Source organism: Alligator mississippiensis, chromosome 2, assembly GCF_030867095.1.
Source record: "Alligator mississippiensis isolate rAllMis1 chromosome 2, rAllMis1, whole genome shotgun sequence".
Classification (NCBI taxonomy): Eukaryota; Metazoa; Chordata; order Crocodylia; family Alligatoridae; genus Alligator; species Alligator mississippiensis.
Window position 1 is genome coordinate 1,068,459 of NC_081825.1, and position 15,932 is coordinate 1,084,390.

General features: G+C 53.2%; 1 protein-coding gene and 1 non-coding gene across 2 annotated transcripts in view; one reads left to right on the forward strand and one right to left on the reverse strand.

The window, feature by feature from the left end:
* Positions 1-792: 792 nt before the first annotated feature.
* TRNAT-UGU (transfer RNA threonine (anticodon UGU)) lies at positions 793-866 on the forward strand. Its single transcript has one exon. It is a non-coding gene; the product is annotated as a tRNA-Thr (tRNA).
* A 7,696-nt stretch (positions 867-8,562) lies between these two features.
* The window catches only part of LOC102559537 (zinc finger protein 850), a 40,715-nt gene continuing 33,345 nt past the window's right edge, over positions 8,563-15,932 (reverse strand). Inside the window, 1 exon segment of the mRNA XM_059721285.1 lies at positions 8,563-15,033. Within this exon segment, the coding sequence (XP_059577268.1) occupies positions 13,303-15,033 (1,731 nt within the window). The 3' untranslated portion in view covers positions 8,563-13,302.

The window sequence follows — 15,932 nt, forward strand, 5'->3', positions numbered from 1 at the left end:
GGTGCGACCGTGTGACTAGATGAGCAGCTCAGGTCAGGGCAGGGTAACACGCTGGAGAGTAACTCCTGCAGGGAGGCATAGGCTTTTCTCTGCAACGGCCCATTTCATCAGAAGCTGTGACCATATTGATCACAGAAACCATTGTCTGAAGAATGGCTGGGGAAGAAGAGCTAGGAAGCATTGTGTGGTCCCCGCAAGCTGCTGACTGGAAATAGCAGCCTGCAGTGGCTTGCTTGAGTGAGGGCTCCTCAGTGACCAGATTGCAACCGTCAACGCTGAACCAGGCACAGCATTTTATAAAACTATCAAATCATGCACTGGCACTCCCAGGACCTTTTGTGATGACACACTCCTGTGAAGTTGGAGCCAGTGCGTGGTCCTCCACACGTCACGGGACCGTGCCCCCCGGACTGATGCCAGACACGGTGGCAGCAGCGGGAGCCTGCGCGGACTCCTGCAAACGCTGCCCCGGCTTTGGCGCATGGACCGGGGCCGCGTGTCTTGTGCCGGGGCCGGTGGGGACAGACCTGCCGGCGGCAGAGCAGACAGCGGGGACCTGGCGGGAGCGGGGGTGCAGCTGCAGGTCGGACTGACGGTCACGTTGGCTCCCTGGGGCGGGAGACAGGGATGTGAGCCCCGGGCCCTGGGTCCCGGTCACGGCGGTGAAGACCGTGCCTCGACCCCCACCTGCCTGCGCCCACCGCCAAGCCTTTGAGAAACGCTGCTCTCTCCGTTTGCAACGCAAGGCAGTGCCCTGCCCCGGAGTGGGGGGGGGGAAAGCCCTTCAGTGTGGGCACTGTGGCTTAGCTGGTTAAAGCACCTGTCTTGTAAACAGGGGGTCCTGGGTTCGAATCCTAGTAGTGCCTACTTTTTTTCACCACAGTGCAGAGTGGTGACTGGGCCAAAAGACATCTTGAGGTTCAACAAGGACAAAATCCTGCACTTAGCACAGAGCGGTGTGTGAAGACCTTGTCTTGACACCCACCTGCCTACACCCACCGCCAGCTTGCTTAGTCTTTGAGAAACACTTCTGACTCATTTCACAAAGCAAAGAAGTGCCCTTCACAGGAGTGAGGTGCAGGGGTAAGCTTTGCCATGCAGGCACCACGGCTTAGTTGGCTTAAGCACTTCAGTTGTAAACAGGGCATCCTGAGTTCAAGTCCCAACAGCACATGCTTTTGTTGTTTTCACCTTTCACTACAATGCAGAGTTGTGATTGGGCTTAAAGAAATCGCACGAGGTTCAACAAGGACAAGTACCAAGTCCTGCGCTTAGGACAGAGCAATCCCATGCACCAGTGCAGGGTGGGGGTGTGGCGGGCCAGTAGGGGGCGCTCCTGCGTTGAGCTGCCCACCTCCCCACGTCCGACCACCGTCCAGGCTCCGAGTGCCTCCCTGGGGTGCCTCCCGACCGGCCGACCCCTTCCCTGGAGCACACCCGCTAGCCTGGGGGTCCCGCTGCCACCATCCAAGGCTCTGGACTCACTTCTGGCTCTGCGCGCCTTGGAAAACACAGGCCTGATCGTCCAATGGGTGCTAGACCCAATACTGGCACTTGGGGCACTTCCCCAAGTCAGGGGCTTATTAGGAAAGTCTCCCTTAGTCCACAGACCTAAGGGGCCTCCTCGGCATAATTTAGACCCACCCCTCAATAAGTCTCCCACACCGGTCACAAGGAGAACTTTATTGATTACAGGGGGTAGGGTGAAAACAGGGTAAAAGGTAGAGCAGTATCATAGAAATCTTACAGCAATATCAGAGGAATCCCATAGAGCAAACCAGGGTGGCTGAGGTAGCCGTTTAAACACTCATCTGAGTTACTGAAGCTAAATATCTAATTGGATCTCGAGTAGCTTACTCACTCGCATCGTCCAGAGGTGGTTGGAGTTTCCTCTGGAGGCAGGGCACTCTGAGCATGCGGTGATGAGGAGAGAGCCAGGTTCAGATTCACCTGGATGACCGCATGGCTAATGGCTACCTTCTTCCTGGCCCGGGCCCTTAAATAACCTCTCTGACCCCAGCAGCCCGGTCCAATCGAAGCTGCCAATACTGGCCACAAGCCGACCAATCTCCCCCGCATCCCTGGCTACCTGGGCCCGCGCAGGGCCGGGTCTTTCCCCCCTGCCCAGGTGACCAGAGCATTCAGGCGCCAGGCTTTTGTCATGCAGACAGGGAGGGAGATCCCCGCCCTGAGGGATTCAACACCAGCCTCTCAGGCTGGCAGAGACAGGTCTCTGGAGAGGGGCACCCACGGTGGCATTTCTGCCACACTTCCCCCCCCTCCTTTAGAAGCTCGGACACGGGGCCTCTCAGGGCCGTGGGTCTGGGCGTGTCAGGTCAGGGAGTTCCCACGGGATGCCAGAAGAAGAGGAAAAAAAAAAACCTGAAACATGAAACGAGTTATAACAATAACACACAGAAACAATAAAGCCCGATGGGCAGTCTTACACTAGTGATCTCTTCACTAGTTATAGCACCCCCTCCTTTCCCAAATGGGTGGTTTTCCCGAATCTGGGGCCGCCTTGCGCTCTGCAGGAGGTGGCCCTCTTTCCCCTTTTTGACCTGGACCTCCCTTCCCCCCTCTTTGGACCCCTTTTTGCTCCTTCCCAGAGTAGGGAGGCCTCTCACGGTTTAGCAACATTCGGTCTGCAATTTCAGCTGCCTCAAAAGCATCTTTGGGGTCCCTGTCCCTGACCAGGGTCTTAATCTCTCTCGGACACCAAAAATAGAATTGTTCCAGCACCAGGAGCTGGCGTGACTTATCTAAGGTGTCAACCTTGGCTTCGGTTAACCATTTAATGTATGTGTCCTCCAACAGGGCCACATAATCAGTCAATGACTTCCTGGGTTGTGGGCGCGTATTCCGGAATTTCTTCCGAAAATAGTCCGGTCCTAACTTGAATGTTTTAGACACGGCAGCTTTGAAGGCATTATAGTCATCAGCTGCGTCTGAGGGCAGGCTGCTCAGGACCACCGCCATGTCACCCTCTACCAGAGCCGACAAGTACATCATGAGCTTTTCCTCCGGCACCTTGCACCGCTGGGCTTGTCTTTCGAAGTTGCTTAGGAACATCGCAGGATCGTCTCCCTCTCGGTAGCGAGCGAAGGCGGAGACATCCAGCTTGGGGGGTTCCCTGGATGCTTGCAGTGTGCTCGCATTTCCTCCGTTGCTCTGCAGACGGAGCTGAGCCTCCAGCTTTTTCTCCTCCAGCTCCAGCCTTTTTGCCTCCAGCTCCATCTCCATCCTTTTCACTTCTAGCTGTCGTTGTTCCCTCTCACGCTGGGCCTCCAGCTCCAGCTTTTTTGCCTCCAGCTCCAGCCTTTTTAACTCCATCCTCTTCAGCTCCAGCTCATGGAGTATCTGCCGCTCCCCCTCGGAGGGTGATCTCTCGGCGGCCTCCAGACTTGACGAGCGGGAGTGTGTTTCTGGGTCGGACTCGGCTGTCGAGCGTGAAGCTGACGCTTGTCCTGACTCGCTGGTGCACAAGGGTTTAACCAGCTCTTCCTTCTTTAGCCCTTTCTTCACGTGAAGGCCTCTCTCTTTTGCCAGTTCTTTCAGCTCAGGCACGGTCATCCGGACATACTCGTCCTCCATCCTGAGTATCTACACTATCCAGTCGACCCGATGCCAAATTAGAAATTGTTTGCTCAAGGGAGTTCAGTGACTCTATTCCTTTTCCCAAATTATGCCTCAAATACAGCAGGGTATTTGGATCCCACTGTTGCCACCACGTGTGACGGGCCAGTAGGGGGCGCTCCTGCGTTGAGCCGCCCACCTCCCTGCGCCGCCCACTGTCCAGGGGAGTGCCTCCCTGGGGTGCCTCCCATCCGGCCGACCCCTTCCCTGGAGCACACCCGCTAGCCTGGGTTCCCGCTGCCACCATCCACGGCTCTGGACTCACTTCTGGCTCTGCGCACCTTGGAGAACGCAGGCCTGATCGTCCAATGGGTCCTAGACCCAATACAGGCACTTGGGGCACTTCCCCAAGTCAGGGGCTGATTAGGAAAGTCTCCCTTAGTCCACAGATCTAAGGGGCCTCCTTGGCATAATTTAGACCCACCCCTCAATAAGTCTCCCACACCGGTCACAAGGAGAACTTTATTGATTACGGGGGTAGGGCGGAAACAGGGTAAAAGGTAGAGCAGTATCATAGAAATATCACAGGAATATCAAAGGAATCTTAAAGGAATCCCATAGAGCAAACCAGGGTGGCTGAGGTAGCCGTTTAAACACGCATCTGAGTTACTGAAGCTAAATATCTCGCCTGATCTCGATTAGCTTACTCACTCGCATCATCTGGAGGTTGGAGTTTCCTCTGGAGGCAGGGCACTCTGAGCATGCGGTGATGAGGAGAGAGCCAGGTTCAGATTCACCTGGATGACCGCATGGCTAATGGCTGAAGGGCACCTTCTTCCTGGCCCGGGCCTTTTTATCCCCTCTCTGACCTCAGCAGCCCGGTCCAATCGAAGCTGCCAATACTGGCCACAAGCCGACCAATCTCCCAAGCATCCCTGGCTACCTGGGCCTGCGCAGGGCCGGGCTTTCCCCCCTGCCCAGGTGACCAGAGCATCGCCTCCCAGGCGCCAGGCTTTTGTCATGCAGACCAGGGAGGGAGATCCCTGTCCAGAGGGATTCAACACCAGCCTCTCAGGCTGGCAGAGACAGATCTCTGGAGAGGGGCACCCACGGTGGCATTTCTGCCACAGGGGGTGACTGGCTTGGCAGCAGCTCTGCACAAAACTTGCCCAATCCTCCAGTTTCTCTAGGTCACTCTGACTCCCAGCCCTACCCTTCAGCATATCTGCTACTTCCCCAGATTGGTGTCATCTGCAAACTTGCTGAGGGATCACTCTATGCCATCTTCCAGGACATGGATGAAGATATGAGGGAAAATGGCACAAAGACCGACCCCTGGGGCACTCCAGGTGATACCAGCTGCCAACTAGACATCAATCCATTGATGATTACGACCCTCTGAGCCTGGTGCTCCAGCCAGCTTTCTATCCAACTTACAGGCCATTTGTCCAGCCGCTACTTCCTTAGTTTGCCTGCACAAATGTTGTGGGAGACCATATCAAAAGCCTTGCTAAAATCAAGCTACCCCACATCCTTTGGCCTCCCCACATCCACAGAGTCAGTCATCTCCCTGTACAAGGCAATCGGGTTGGTCAGGCATGGCTGTCACTTGGTGAATCCACGCTGACTGATCCTGATCACCTTCTTCTCCAAGAGCTTAGAAATGGATTCCCAGAGGATCTGCTCCATGATTTTTTCTAGGGACTGAGGTGAGGCCGACCCATCTGTAGTTCCCTGGATTCTGCTTTTTCCCTTTCTTAAATATGGGCATTGTGTTTGCCCTCTTCCAGTTATCCGGGTTCTCTCCTGATCCCCATGAGTTTTCAAAGATGATGGTCAGTGGTTCTACCATCGTATCAGCAAACTCCTTCGGCACCTTCGGGTGCATCCTGTCCAGCCCCATGGACTTGTAGATGTCCAGCTTTTCTAAATAGTCCTTAAGGGTCTACTTACATGCCACGATATTTGCCCTTTCAGGCACTGCAACTGTGTGACTCTTTGCACGAGTGGGAGTTCCTGACTGTCGCCGCCGAGAACCGCGGCGCGGGGTTCGGGGCTTTAGGAGCCCTAGTCGGCGGGCGGGTACTTGTGACGCCTGGAGCAGAATCAGGCACTCAAGCGTATTGATTTAACAAAATAGATTGCTTTACTTACACTGCTCGTACAGTGCAGGTCAGAAGCTTGCTTCGGTTACAGTTGCAAAAAGGTACAGGAGTTGGGCAGAAATTACAGAGTTTCTTTGGTCGGTCTGCAAATGTGTCGGGGTGTTCGGGCCGGCAGTCGTCTTATGTCTCGGGTGGGGGTGTGCTAGGCCCCCCTGGGTTGGAGACGGGGAGTCCTTAGTGGTTGATCAGGCTGCTAAGTTCTTCTCTAAGACACACGCAAGTTTGCTAGGCTCCACGGCGTGCTCAGAGCTCTCCATGAGGTGTGTGTGGAGCTCTCCAACTTGGGCGGAAACTGCTTCAACCTCTTATACGGCTAGCAAGCCAATCGCTAGTCGCCACGTGTGAATAATTTAGAACTGGCCAATTGCGGGACTCAGATTATAATACGAATGGCGGGAACTCTTTGCAACGAGCACTTCTCCTCTGCAGCAGAGAAATGCACCCTGCAAGGAAAGCTACAAATTTGGCAGGAATTCTCCTTTGCACCGGGGCTCTCCTCTGCAGCAGAAAACTCCACCGTGCAAAGAAGCTGCAATTTGGCGGGAACTTTTTCTAGGTGATTCACTGGGCTCTGGGATTCTTCGCCCGTGACCTACTTACAAAATGATTGACAGACTATGCCTTCTGTATCAAAGTATAGAATTCTCCACTGTACTATAGGCATATGAACAACGGGTTCTGACACTGACGTCATCAAAGTCTTCTCAGCATGCTAAAGTAAAACTGCTCGGATGCAGTGTAGTTTGGCTCGTTGCGAGCTAACGCGTCGGGTCCATGGATTCGCTGCGTGCAAACACACTGCGCTCAGAGATGTGTAATTACCCCCTTTCCCCACCAGGGGGCGCTGCGCTGGGGCTGTAGTTCAGGCCTTTGCCCACTAGAGGCAGCTTTCAATCACAGCTGCTTTTTCTGGGTTTTTTGGCTCTGCTCATCCCACCCGTCCTGCACCTCGGCCCCACTCCCCTGCTGGCACAGCTCTTATGCATATTATGGGGGTCCTGGCTGGGCAGTAGGCGGAGCAGCTCATCCCGTTGTCCTGCACCGCAGGCAGAGCACATGCCCGTAGTACTCAGAAAGAACAAACGGAGCGAGCCAATACCGCCCAATGCACACTGTCGTGTACTACCCTGTGGTAGCAGTTGTGAACATACCACCACCACCAGCACCGGTCCTGTATGTGCTCCCTCCCCCACTGCCACACACACCTCGGTCACAACTGCAGAGCACAGCAGTGTCAGCAGCAGCAAATGGTAAGGTTGCAACTGAGGGACGGTGGCACCTCTTCTTAGCACTTTAATATTTCGGGGTAACGTTCCTATTCCTTATCGTTGCCATTCCAGAAACATGATGAATAGTGCAGACCGATGCTGCATGCCAGAAGTGCCCTCCCCCTGCTTCCCCTCCAAGATATGCAGCATCCTGGACAATTCATAGATGTTAGGGTGGGAAGGGACCTCAGTAGGTCATCGAGTCCAAGCCCCTGTCCCGGGCAGGAAAGAGCGCTGGGGTCAGATGACCGCAGCCAGGTGCTTGTCCAGTCTTCTCTTGAAGACCCCCAGGGTAGGGGAGAGCACCACCCCCCCAGGAAGCCTGTTCCAGATTCTGGCAACCCTGACTGTGAACAAGTTCTTTCTGATGTCCAACCTAAATCCGCTGGGCAGATATATACATCAGAAATATCCCACCGACTTTGTAGCCTCTAGCAGGAGATGGAGGTGGTGTTTGGACTGTGGGCTGGAAGAACTGGGGGGACTGAGCCTGGAGAAGAGAAAACTGAGTGAGGGTTTGATCATCAGTCTGCAAAGCCCTGCAGGGCGATGGCAGAGAGGCTGGAGACGGGCTTTTCTCCATGGGCACAGGGGACAGAACTAGGAGCAATGGTCTCGAGCTGCCGCAGGGGAAACAGTGGTGGAGAGGAGGAGGAACGCGGTGACTCTGAGCAGGGCCAAGGGCAGGAACAGGTCCCGAGAGACATGGGGAAGTCTCCATCCCTGGCAGGTCCCAGGAGCAGGTTGCACAGATGTTTTCTTGTCCTCAAATCCCTCTACAGATCAGATGCCCATCACTGTGACAAAAATTGGGTTAGGTATGGGGCCTAGTGAAAACCAGTTTTCATTTCCAGAGGATCTCTAGTACAAGGGCTTGTTCTGGCTTGTGTGCAGGGTTGAGGTCCTTATGTTTCAAGAGGTCAGTTTGCTTTTCTCATCCTTTCTTTTTCCTCTATTCCTCCTAGAGAATGTGCTTAGGGAAGTGCTCACATGCTTTCTGTAGCTAAAGGAAGTCCATGCAGACCATTTCTACACTAGGGGATCTCACATGCTCTGAAATGTCTTTCTGCCTACTTTTAGCATTTTAGAATCATAGAAATGAAGGGCTGGAAGGGACCTCGAAACATCCTCGGGTCCAACCACCCTGCTCTGGGCACGATTACTGCTGAGATCAAGTGATCCCAGCAAGGTGTCTGTCCAGTCTCCTCTTGAAGACTTCCAAGGTTGGGGACTGCGCCTCCTCCCTGGGAAATCTGTTCCTGATTGTGGTCATCCTTACTGTGAAGAAATTATTCCTTACACCCAACCTGAAACCATCCTGTAACACAGGCGTGGGCAATGATTTCCGCTGGAGGACTGCTTAATGAGGTTTGGTGAGCTTTTGAGGGATGCAAAGGTCCCCCCCCCCCCGCCCCCATCTTCAGATCAGCAGTCCTGCCCCTGACCTCTGTCACTGGAAGTCCCTTCTCTTACCCCTAAAAGTACTCTTTTTGGAAGGGGGTTTGCCATCTTGGAACCAGAAGAGTAAGAAATTATATACTAAAACCCAGCAATCATAATAGTATTTTTTAATTTTTGTCCTGCTTTGTGTACCTTTGAGGTATATATATAAATTCACAGAAGTTTAGGGCTGGAAGGGACCTCATGAGATCACTGGGTCCAGCCCTACTCTAGGCAGGAAAGTCTGCTGGGGTCAAATAATCCCAGACAGGTGTGCGTCCAGTCTCCTTTTGAAGAGCCCCAGGTAGGTTTCCGCACCACCGGTGCTGGGGGTCTGCTCACACAACTGTAAAGTTTTTCCCGATATCTGGTCTGAAACCTGCTTCTAGGAGTTTATGACCGTTGTTCCTGGTTTTCCCCTGGGGCACTTTGGTGAACAGTTGTTCGCCTAGCCCCTGATGCTCTCCCCGATGTATTTGTAAGCTGCCACCAAATCCCCCTGAAGTCGTCTCTTTTGTAGGATGAACAGCTCCATTTCTGTCAACCTTTCCTCCTATGGCTTGCTCTTCCGGTCTCTAATCATAGGAGTGGCTCTTCTATGGACGTTCTCAAGCTTCTCCACATCCTCCTTGAAGTGTGGCACCCAGAACTGGACGCAGCACTCCACCTGTGGCTATGGTGCTGCCTTAGTTGGGGGGGGACAAGTTCCCCCCCAGCAACTGAAGAGTTCCCCCCACAGCCAATCCTGCTGAGCAAGGGGTCCCCCCTTGGCTGATCGCACCAACTGGGGGGGGTCCCCCCTTCAACCAATCATGAGATGCTTAATTGCAAGACAGCTGTGGCCACTTCTGGGAGCGCTATGGTGTGCCACTGCCTGCCCCGCGCTTGCAGGAGGGGCACCAGCGCTCCTGCCTGTCACCTAAGCGGCAAGCGTGGCCAGTCGGGGGCTGCATCGGCACTCGCAAGGTGTGCACCCCAAGTAAACAATGTCGACCTCCTCTCCCTTATCCAGGTGGTGAGTAACCTGGGTGTAGAGGGAGATGAGGTTAGTCAGGCATGACCTACCCGTGAGAAAACTGTCCTGGCTGTCATGCAGAACCTTGCCTCCTATTAGCTTATCACATATGGGCTCCTTGAGACATTTTTCAGGGATTTTTCCTGGGATTGAGGTCAGCCTGATCTGTCCGTAGATCCCTGGATCCTCTCTGAAGTGATTCCATAATAGCTCAAAATGAGGAATGGCTGAGGGACCTGGGACTCTTCAGCCTGAAAAAGGGAAGGCTGAGAGGGGACTTGGTAGCAGCTCGGTGCTACATCAAGGGCTCGGTGAATAACTGTTCACCAGAGCACCCTTGGGGGAAACCAGGAGTAACGGCCACAGACTCCTGGAAGACCATTTCAGGCTCAACGTTAGGAAAAACTTCTTCACTCAGGGCATCCACACTGTGGAATAGGCTCCCTCCAGAGGTGGTGCAATCGCCGACCCTGGAAATCTTCAAGGAGACTGGATGGTCACCTTGTTGGGGGTCACTTAACCCCCAGGTGTCTTTCCTGCTTGGTGGAAGGGCTGGACCCGATGATCTTCCAAGGTCCTGTCCAGCCTGACAACCTGAGTCTTTGGAATGACCCTTATGGTAACTAAAGGCTGCTATCAAATCCCCCCCACCCAAGTCTTCTTTCTCCAGGCTATATACACCCAGTTCCCTCAGGCCCCTCCGCACATTCATTGGTCCGGCATGACTTGCGCTTGGTGAATCCACGCTGACTGTTCCTAATCACATTCTTATCCTGCAAGTTCTTCACAATTGATTCCTTGAAGACCTGCTCCATGATTTTTCCAGGGACTGAGGTGAGGCTGACTGGTCTGTAGTTCCCTGGATCCTCCTCTTTTTCTTAAGGATGGGCACTAGATTTGCCCTTGCCCAATCATGCAGGACCTCCCCCAATTGCAAGGTACATAAAAATCAATTATTTTTTGTCATATTTTAAAAAAATCATCAATAAAATCAATTTCTCTCTCATTTAAAAAATGTTACAATTAAATCTCATCACAAACATGCTCAAAATGGCTCAATCTGTCTGTCCAGCCTAACGACCAGCTCTTGCTTCTTGAAAGTTGTGGGCTTTCAGTTTCTGTTTCTCAGCGGACTGAATTCACACGTGCAAAGACCCAGGCTGGATAGGATAGTTGTTCTGTGCTTATGTGGTGGTGGAGCTGGGCCAAGCAAGGCAGAAGAGTTAGTTAAGACACTGTCTTAAAGACAGAGAGACAGTATAGGAAAGGAGGGAGGCACAGCAGAAAAGAGCAGTGGAGTGGACTGAAAAAGGGGAGACATTATTCAGTAGTACACACACAGCTTCCTATATTCCCCCACACTTTTGCCACAGAAAAACTGTCATGGCTTCTGGGCATAAGAGAGACCCCATCTGGGAATATTTTGAAGAAATTCCTTCCCTGGGTAAAAAAGGAAAATCTGTCATGTGCAAGAAGGAGATGCAGGGTCCAGCTGCAAGAAGGAAACATCTTAATGAATACTGCTTATTGGGAGAAAACGAAGTGGATGGAGATGTGGATATGTCCGAAGAACAATGTGGAGCAACTGGTTAGTAAATTAAATAACTCACTTTGCAATGCATCGTTCTTCAAGACTCTCTCTATGCCTTTAATATAAGTGTGATTTAACAAGTAAATTCCCTAGCTGTTTGCTATGTCCGATGTTGCTAGAAAAAAAGTTTAGCTTAGCTAATCCTTATGGCTTGTTTAATTAGTTAACTAGGTTTAGAATCCATCACCCAAGTTTACGGTACAGAAAACTGCAGTAAGAGAAATCTAGAGTTGCCAGCTGCCACTGGGTGTCCTTTTCTTATTTTATATTACATAATACAAGGGCAAGTAAAATACAGCCACGGGCTGGATGCGGCCTGCCAGGCCATTTTATCCAGCCCGCAGAGCCCCTAAAAAAATGTAGTAAATTAGTATTTATTCCCCCTGGCTACCTGTCAAGACTGGCCAGAGTCAGGGGCAGTAGGACCCAGAGGGAGCCCTCAGCAGGTTTACAGGCTTGAGCAGCCCAGCCCTGCCCACCCCCAGCCAGTTCCCTGCTTTCCTGCTCCAGCACCATGTGGCTCCTAGATGCATCCCCCAACCACAGAGCATGGGACCACCCTGGTAGGGGTGTGTGTGTGTGCGCGTGCATGAGTCGGCAGGCCCAGGGGCAGTGTGTGTGTGTATGTGTGCACGCATGCATGCAGGCACAGGGGTAGTGTGTGTGACCTACTAGCAACACTCCTACCAATGCATCCCAGTATGCCATTAGCCTTAGATTCACAGACTGTAGAGTTGGGAGGGACCACGAAGGATCATTGTGTCAGACCCCCTGCCCCAGGCAGGAAAGAGGACCGAGGTCAGATGACCCCAGCCAGGTGCCTATCAAGCCTCCTCTTGAAGACCTCCAAGTTAGGTGACAGCACCACCTCCCTTGGCAACCCATTCCAGATTCTGACCACCCTTACTGTGAAAAATGTCTTCCTAATGTCTAACCTGAATCTACTCTCCACTAGTTTGTATCCATTATTCCTAGCTACTCCTAGGAGTGCTCTGGTAAATAGTGCATCTCCAATTCTCTGTTGTCGTCCCTTGATAAAGTTACAGGTGGCTACAAGGTCATCCCTCAGCTGTCTCTTGTGAAGGCTGAAGAGACCCAGATCCCTCAACCTCCCTTCGTAGGGTCTTGTACAAAGGCCACTAATCATACGAGTGACCCTCCTCTGAACCCGCATCCCTCTTGAAGTGCCTTTTTGGCAACAAGGGTACACTGCTGGCTCATAGTCACCTTACTGTCCACTTTAACCCCCAGGCCCTTTTCTGCAGGATGGGTTATTAACCTCTTGGAGTGGCTCTTACAGGACACCCATGGAGCAAAATGGCTTTTGCACAAGGAGGAAAGCCTCAATATGCCCAAAGGGAGATTAAAACTTGATGCATTTCACCCAGAGGATCCCTTCATTCTTTCCCTACCCTTCCACAGAAGAGCCAGGACATGTCACAGGCTGCATCTCCTTTACATCTACAATTGCATTTCACAGCTCTTGAGATGACAGAGACCAGCCACAGGGGTATCATCTTCAGTTGTGGGGCTTGATAACCAAGGAACCTGCTACAGAGAATATCATGGTGGAAAGGAGGGCAGGGGTGCAGCTGGCACCTGGTGGTACTAAGTTCTGATAAGGGGCTGAGCAGCAAAACCTGCAAAACTGGGCCCACGGGGTGGCAGTAGTAGTTTCTTGCAGACCACGATGGCCACGTGCAGGCCTGGGAGAAGGGTGATGCGGTGGGGAGCAAAGGTTTGGTCACAGTGGAAAGCAGGGAATCCTTCCCCAGGAATATATGTTCTCCTTCCTGCAACTCTACAGCCTCAGCACAAGAACCCTGGGGCCAGCAGGGACGTCAGAGTGGGAGTCTGCCAAACACAGTCCCTGGGTGTCATACGGAGCCAGCTGTCTTGGGGAAGGCACCTATGGTGAAGACGCTTCTTCTCCCTCTGGGAGCACTGGCTGTTTTAGAAAATGATGGGGATGGCACAGGCTCCAAGGCTGATGCAAGGATCATCTCACAGATCCCCCAGGATCCAGGCTGGCCTCTGCCTGAGGTGTTTCCTTATAACCCTTCACCTGCATCAAGTCTGGGAGGCCAGCCTCTCTGTCCGTTCGGTTATTCTGCTGGCCTAGAAGGGCTGAATTAAGGGTGAACTGTTGCTGTAGTCCACCAGCATGAGACTGCTTCCTTGGATGCAAACACTGTTGAGTGCTGAGCAGGTATACATCCCCAGACCCTTCCTGTATTGCTGCCAGAATTATGGACACCCCTGGATAGGGATGCACTGGTGCTGAACCAGTTCCAAGGAGTGGAGGAAGCACTTCCTGCACTCCGAGCATGGATATGGTTTCTACTCTGTGTGGATGAGCTGGTGTCGGGACAGGTGGGAGGACTGGGTGAAGCTCTTCCCACACTCTGAGCACTGATACGGCTTCTCCCCTGTGTGGATACGCTGGTGCTGAGCAAGGTGGGAGGAGTGAGTGAAGCTCTTCCCACACTCTGAGCACTGATGTGGCTTCTCTCCCGTGTGGATACGCTGGTGATGAGCCAGGGTGGAGGAGTGAGCGAAGCTCTTCCCACACTCTGAGCACTGATGTGGCTTCTCCCCCGTGTGGATACGCTGGTGCTCAGCCAGTTTGGAGGAGTAAGTGAAGCGCTTCCCACACACTGAGCACTGATGTGTCTTCTCCCCTGTGTGGATATGCTGGTGCTGAGCCAGGCTGGAGGAGTAAGTGAAGCGCTTCCCACACACTGAGCAATGATGGGGCTTCTCCCCTGTGTGGATATGCTGGTGTTCAGCCAGGGTGGAGGACTGAATGAAGCTCTTCCCACACTCTAAGCACTGATATGGCTTCTCCCCTGTGTGGAGACGTTGGTGGTGAGCCAGGCCAGAGGGGTAAGTGAAGCTTTTCCCACACACTGAGCACTGATATGGCTTCTCCCCCGTGTGGATACGCTGGTGCTGAGCCAGGCCGGAGGAGTAAGTGAAGCTCTTCCCACACTCTGAGCACTGATGGGGCTTCTCCCCTGTGTGGATACGCTGGTGCAGAGTCAGGGTGGACGACAGAATGAAGCTCTTTCCGCACTCTAAACACTGATATGGCTTCTCACCTGTATGGATACGCTGGTGATAGGCCAGGCCGTAGGACTGAGTGAAGTTCTTCCCACACTCTGAGCACTGATGTGGCTTCTCCCCTGTGTGGATACGCTGGTGCTGAGCCAGGTTGGAGGAGTGAGTGAAGCACTTCCCACACTCCAAGCACTGATGTGGCTTCTCCCCTGTGTGGATACGCTGATGCTGAGCCAGCTTGGAGGACTGAGTGAAGCTCTTCCCACACTCTGAGCACTGATGTGGCTTCTCCCCTGTGTGGATACGCTGGTGCAGAGTCAGGGTGGAGGAGTGACTGAAGCTCTTCCCACACTCCAGGCAGTGATGTGGCTTCTCCCCCGTGTGGATACGCTGGTGACGAACCAGCATGGATGAGTTAATGAAGCACTTCCCACACTCTGAGCACTGATGTGGCTTCTCCCCTGTGTGGATACGCTGGTGCTGAGCCAGGTTGGAGGAGTGATTGAAGCTCTTCCCACACTCTGAGCACTGATATGGCTTCTCCCCTGTGTGGATACGCTGGTGCTGAGCCAGCCTAAAGGAGTTAGGAAAGCTCTTCCCACACTCTGAGCACTGATACGGCTTCTCCCCCATGTGGATACGCTGGTGCTCAGCCAGCCTAAAGGAGTGAACAAAGCTCTTCCCACACTCTGAGCACTGATGGGGTTTCTCCCCTGCGTGGATTCGCTGGTGCTGACCCAGGCTGGAGGAGTAAGTGAAGCTCCTTCCACATTCTGAGCAGTGAAATGGCTTCTCCCCTGTGTGGCTACGCTGGTGCTGAGCCAGGTGGGAGGAGTAAGTGAAGCTCTTCCCACACTCTGAGCACTGATGTGGCTTCTCCCTTGTGTGCATGCACAGGTGCCTTGCAAGGTCGGAGAGCTGCCTGAATCTCTTCCCACACTTGGTGCAGTGCTGCCGCACACACTCATGCTGGGACAGGTCTTGCAAGCAGATGAAGTTCTTCCTGCACTCAGTGCAGTGGTGCGTCTTCCTCCCTAGCTGGATGCGCTGGTCCTGAGACAGGGAGAAAAAAAATGGGTGAAGCTCTTGCCACTCTTGACTCAGCTGTGCCTAATGCTTCTCCCTCTGCACATGTAGGTGCCTGACCAGGTCTGTGAGGTGCAGAAAGCTCTTCCCCCATATGGTGAACCGGTAGGGTAGCTCTCCAAAATGGGTCTGGCAATGAGCAACCAGGGCAGAGGCAGGTGAAGCTCTTCCCACGCTTGCTGCATACATGGGACTTCTCCCCAGTATACCTTATTTTGTGCACAGCCGTGAGTGATGGGCACTTAAAGGTTTTCCTGACCTTCAGGTAGGGCTGAGCTCTGCCCTTGTCCTTGGAAGTTAGCTCCTGCTTCGTTCTGAGGCCCTCCCCACTGCCTTCATTTGAATGCAGTGCATTGTTCTAGTGGGTCTTTAGGTCTCTCAGCTATTCTCTGCACCCAGGGAACTCTGCACCTCTTCCCTGAACCACAACTTCATATCTGCACCCAGGGCTCTTTCTAGGTTCTGCCCATTCTCCACCCTCATGCCCAAGGGGAGATGGTACCTGGTTCATTGCTACAGTCTCCTTCTGCTTTTGGGGCCTCCCCTGACTCTTGTGCCATGGCTCCTTCTCATGTCTCAGGAAGTCCATCTCACCCAAACTCCCTGGGGAAGCCTGTGCTGGCTCCATGTCTGCAGACCCTTCCACAGGAGGCTGCTCCTCAGCTCTGCTCAGCAGGCAGGCACCTCCTGCGTGGGGAAGAGGAACGCCAGATTAGTCCCTACCCTGCTGG